Source organism: Sinocyclocheilus grahami, unplaced genomic scaffold (genome assembly GCF_001515645.1).
Source record: "Sinocyclocheilus grahami isolate Dianchi unplaced genomic scaffold, SAMN03320097.WGS_v1.1 scaffold1370.1, whole genome shotgun sequence".
In the NCBI taxonomy this organism is placed as follows: Eukaryota; Metazoa; Chordata; class Actinopteri; order Cypriniformes; family Cyprinidae; genus Sinocyclocheilus; species Sinocyclocheilus grahami.
In genome coordinates, this window is record NW_015506549.1 from 21,996 (window position 1) to 27,879 (window position 5,884).

Below are 5,884 nucleotides of genomic sequence, written 5' to 3' on the forward strand. Positions count from 1 at the left end.
CCCAGCCCTTGTGCCAACTTAATTTGTAGCATTTAATTAATTATTTACTTTTTTTCAAACACCCAAATCAGAGTTTTAAACTTTATTTTGAGGTCCTAAATGTTCATAACAGGGCTGAAAAAATTGCACATCTGATACTTAATAAAAAGAAAAGAAAACACCTTGAGGCAAACAAACAACATTTTCCACCTATGCAAATGATTACCTATGTTTCAGAGAAACCAAATTTGACTAACACATGCACGACTGCAGCACTTCATATCAGGCTTTGTCTGATATCGTGCTTGGATGGTAGCATTCTCAGACAAACCCTCGCCTGCATGCACTGGAAACCACAACAAAGTGATTTCATCAGGCTGTGCACTTGGAACAGAAGTGAGAGGACCACGAAAGCACAGTCCAGGCTAAAGTCCTCGGAAATTGAATCATTTCAGAGAAACAATGAATATTTATTAAAGATGGAACTGTGATCGCATCTTTATGAAGGGTTACAAAACCATGACATCGGACAATAGGTAAAATAACATTACAAAAAGCACAACTTTTGAGCTTGATGAAAAAGGATGTAAATCAATGTGAAAAAGCAAATTAAGACATTTGTACAGTGTCCCAACTTTTTTGGAATTGGGTTTGTACATTACCATGTCCGACGCGCCGGATCTGTTTTAATTCAATTGATGAAACACTGAAAATTCAGTTAGTAAATTCAGAAACAACATCTGTGATGGCAAAATTATGGTTCCTCTAACTACTAGTAAACAACAACTAGTAACAACAACCTAAAATTCAATGATAAAGTATATTTATATACAAATTTTAGCTATTCCCCCAGGCTTAAATGGCATCCATTCAACTTTGTCTACTCCAAGTCCTTTAGAGATAGTAGTATATTATCTTATCCAATTATTATATTATTCAAAGTTTTGGATAAATTATACATACAATAACTTAAATAAGTTCTCACCCAATCAAGGGCATCACAATGTTGTGTTCTTTCACTCATAACATTTTAAAGCATCAAGGTTAAAACAGTAGTCATGCTAAAATATAAGTTTATGAGATTTGTAAATTATTCCATTCCTTTTTTACTCACAATTTGTACAGTGTCCCAACTTTTTTGGAATTGGGTTTGTACATTACCATGTCCGACACGCCGGATCTGTTTTAATTCAATTGATGAAACACTGAAAATTCAGTTAGTAAATTCAGAAACAACATCTGTGATGGCAAAATTATGGTTCCTCTAACTACAAGTAAACAACAACTAGTAACACCAACCTAAAATTCAATGATAAAATATATTTATATACAAACTTTTAGCTATTCCCCCAGGCTTAAATGGCATCCATTCAACTTTGTCTACTCCAAGTCCTTTAGAGATAGTAGTATATTATCTTATCCAATTATTATATTATTCAAAGTTTTGGATAAATTATATATACAATAACTTAAATAAGTTCTCACCCAATCAAGGGCATCACAATGTTGTGTTCTTTCACTCATAACATTTTAAAGCATCAAGGTTAAAACAGTAGTCATGTAAACAATTGTCTTCAGTCATTCCCATCACTATTCCATACGCTTCAGTAGAAACAATGAGGATTTATCTAAGTGTGGATGGAGTCTTGCATATCCTGCTTGCACATTAACATTATTTGACTTAAGGGCAGAACTATTGACTTGGATTGACACGGAAAAAGATGAATACAGACATATTTGCTGCTGCGTGCAAAAGAGTCACTGTGTTGGTATTCTGGATTTATTAAAGCAACAGGGCATGCACATGAACCATATCCGAGCATGAGTAAATATCATTAGAACTCTGTCCATTAAAGGAAGATTTCTGAATTATTCTAATATTAACATGAAAGATGGTTTTAAACTCAAAGTCACATGAATTAAAAAAAAGATACGTTGACTTGATGGATCTTGATTTGCAGTGAATCTATAAAACCATTCCACTATGATAATCAATTTTAAATAATGCTAAACAATTTTTTATTTTTAAACAATTGTCTTCAGTCATTCCCATCACTATTCCATACGCTTCAGTAGAAACAATGAGGATTTATCTAAGTGTGGATGGAGTCTTGCATATCCTGCTTGCACATTAACATTATTTGACTTAAGGGCAGAACTATTGACTTGGATTGACACGGAAAAAAGATGAATACAGACACATTTGCTGCTGCGTGCAAAAGAGTCACTGTGTTGGTATTCTGGATTTTTAAAGCAACAGGGCATGCACATGAACCATATCCGAGCATGAGTAAATATCATTAGAACTCTGTCCATTAAAGGAAGATTTCTGAATTATTCTAATATTAACATGAAAGATGGTTTTAAACTCAAAGTCACATGAATTAAAAAAAAGATACGTTGACTTGATGGATCTTGATTTGCAGTGAATCTATAAAACCATTCCACTATGATAATCAATTTTAAATAATGCTAAACAATTTTTTATTTTTTTTTACATTAAAGTGACAAACAAGCATAATATTGTTTCTAGAATAGCAGCAAATATTCCTCTTGATGTGAACAGGCATTCAGAAAGAGGTTCTTACATGCTGTTTTTGTGGGAACTGGGCGTAACAGGCCGCTGGAGGGGCTTGTCTATGCTGCGAGACGATGGAGGGTATGATCTTCTCTTCATCTTCACCATGTTGGTCATTATCTACAAAGCATCATAAAGATCCTTAGCATCTGATCATCCAGCATCGCAAACAAATCAACACAAAGGAATCATTCTTTTGAACTGGTTCTTTTTTATGAACTAGTTAAACCAGTTCACCAAATCGGACTGAACCGTCTGAACCAGTTCACGGCTTGAGCAGCACAGATCTACAAGTTACTCAATCAAAACCCACTTTCAGATGCCTGACAGTCACTCAGACTTGAAATGAACCAAAACACTGGTGTATATAATCTTATAATGCTGGTTTTTGTGAACTCATTCAGCGCTCCAGTTCCTCCAACAGTCACAGAGGAAACAGTTCGACTCAGACCGATGAGCCGCTGATATGCGCATATGTGAACTGAGCACTTGAATGAAGAAGTGAAATGAATATTTTTATGGCTTCTCATTGTTTATGTATAAAGATGAGCTGATGAAGACAAGTTTATTCACTTTATATGCTTTCAACATGTAAAAAACTTGCATTTCACATCATTATCATAATAATATAATTTCATATATGTTATGTAATTGTTTGATTACATAAATTAATGAATTCATCCAGTTCATTGAAACAAATTGTGTGAAAGAATCAGTTCGCGGAAAATAATCTGACTTTGCTCTGGATTACAGGTAATAATGCTATAAATATGTTCAGTTTCTTGCACAGACTGATCGTTTCACTTCATAAGGCCTCAATATATCGTCAGGAGCCACAGGTATGAATTTTGTTGCCTTTATATGCCTTTTTGACTCTCAAAGTGACGGTAGTTGTTGACTTGCATTTTATGAATCACCAAGGACCACGGTTTCAGATAAAAATCTTCTTTATCATTCTAATGAAGAAAAAAAAAGTCCACTACATCTTGGATGGCCTGTGGGTGAGTAAATTAAATTGACTTTGAAAAGTCCTCTTGTATTTATCATTTGCGTGTTTTAACCTACAATACCCTTGTATGTGAAGTTCTGGACCAGTTTCTGGTTTCTTTCGTAATATCATAAATATACTGTAGAGTGATGGTTTACCCCGAGATACTCTGTTGTCAGCAAAGATTCTCCGCTGAGCTCTTTTGGCTGAGGCTGCAGGACTTCCTCTTTATCTAGGTCTGCCTCCATAACATCTTCCTGTTAACAAGACCAAAGAATTCGATCAAAGGACTGAGTGGGAAACTGCCACTCAAACTGCCGATAAAATGCAAATCACAGTGATCGCCTTTCACACATTTTATGTGAAATCAGAAGTCATGTTGAGCAATAATCTTGCATAGAAGACATGACCAAAGTGAATTACCTCATCATCGTCATCCTCTTCATCATCTGACTCAGGTTCATGTTCAAGGATGTCCACTGTATATAGCAGAATCATAAATGAATACAAACGAATCAGTAAAATAATGACATAAATATGGGAAATAAACTGTGGAATGCAGCAGATATATTTTTGAGGAATATCCTGGCAAATATTTGCAATTCAGTAAACTTGAATGGTGAAAAAAAAAAAATCATAAAACCACAATTAAAACATTATAAAAAGAGTCAAACGATTCATTTGGTCATACTGACCAAGGTTATGATACTTTTAAGGGTCTTTTTTGTTCCTTTTGAACCTGATAACCTGGTTTTCATTCATTCATTATTTTACTGAAAAAAGGAGACCATGATATTGTTCAAAATTTAACTTTTTGTGTTCCACGGAAGAAAAAAAGTTATATGTGTTAAATGGGGTGATGACAGATGCATTATCTATTTTTAATTTTTAGGTGAACAATTATTTACTGCTTTTTTTCTTACCCGAGTTAAGCTGTTTGATGATGAATTCAATCTGCCTGTTGAGTTCAGGATTTTCTTCTTTACTGTAACAGTGTAAGATCTCCTCCATACTCTAAATGCAACAACAGAATACTCACATTGTAGTCATGGAGCACAACAGCGACCCATAATTTTTTATTCTTTTTTAGCAGCCTTGTTTCCTGCAGCATTTTTCTTGTTTATCTTCTCCATAGGGATTCCAAAAAAATAAAAAAAATAAACAAATTATGCAAGAGACAAGCTTGGAGAAGAATCACAACATTTGAACATTTGAATATCTGAAGTACAAGAGTATATATATTAGGGGTGTAACAGTTCACAAAATTCACGGTTCGGTTCGATACGACACAGTGGTGTCACGGTTCGGTTCGGTACGTTCGGTACGGGGCGAATTGGTTATGTCACAATGAAATGATGTATATCACACAGGCAATGTGCAAACTTTGCGCAAGAGTTATGCCGGTGAACGTCTTAATCTCAGTCAATTCACTATATGCAGAAAGTAAAAACGGACTGACGGAGTAATGACGGAGCTTTCGGCATCTGACGCCGCATTCTCTCTCAGAGACGCCTCTACTTCAACATATGCTGATAACGGTATATAGCGAACTGTTTTCATTTATTCCCTTAATATTTCTCTTGTGGCCCATACATAGTGAAAAAGGAATGAGAAGAAGCGTATTTCATGTTAAACAGGTTTTTTAAAGTCGGTGATTGGAATGAAAGCTTTTTATTTCATTGATTTTTATCAGTGACTGCAGTGTTAATATTTTAATTATAGGCATACAATCCATTTATACACACCTTAAAAGACTGTTTTTAAAAACATTTTAATTGAGGAGTAAGCTAAATATGTTTTGTTATCCTTGCAGTGCGTCAGTTATGCTGTAATTATTGCGGGGCAAATTAATTGTCATTTTAATTTAATAATAAATGTAACTTCATAATAATAATAGGCCTAATAAAAATAAGAATGTAACAGGCCTATATTAATTGGAAATGCCAAATCCTCTTAATATTTCTAATAATTGATGTTTTTGACAATATCTCTGGTTATCGTTGATACAAAATCGTCATCTTTCGATGCACCCCAGCAAGGGGAGGTTATCACGGGGCCGCTAAGCCACTGGACAGACAGCACGTTGCCTGTTACGCTGTTTGGGCTGTCTTGTTGCGCGCAGTGGCACTGAGAACATTATATTTCACACTTTAAGCTCTTTTATTTTCCAAATGTAATAGGATCGATTAGTCTAACGAATCGTTCAGTTTGTAATGCGTACCGAACCGAAAGCCTCGTACCGAATGGTTCAATATGAATATGTGTATCGTTACACCCCTAATATATATGTATATACTGTATATATACAGTATATATATATATATATATATATATATATA

The 5,884-nt window shown here is 34.6% G+C and overlaps 1 protein-coding gene across 1 annotated transcript in view; it reads right to left on the reverse strand.

Moving 5' to 3' along the window:
• Positions 1-2,563: 2,563 nt before the first annotated feature.
• Positions 2,564-5,884, reverse strand: part of LOC107569679 (lisH domain-containing protein ARMC9-like) — a 7,823-nt gene continuing 4,502 nt past the window's right edge. The window contains exons 6-9 of the mRNA XM_016255815.1: positions 4,469-4,559; positions 3,969-4,024; positions 3,704-3,802; positions 2,564-2,677 (exon numbers count right to left, since the gene is read on the reverse strand). Coding sequence (XP_016111301.1) covers positions 2,564-2,677; positions 3,704-3,802; positions 3,969-4,024; positions 4,469-4,559 — 360 coding nt within the window. The remainder of the gene's footprint in view (positions 2,678-3,703; positions 3,803-3,968; positions 4,025-4,468; positions 4,560-5,884) is intronic.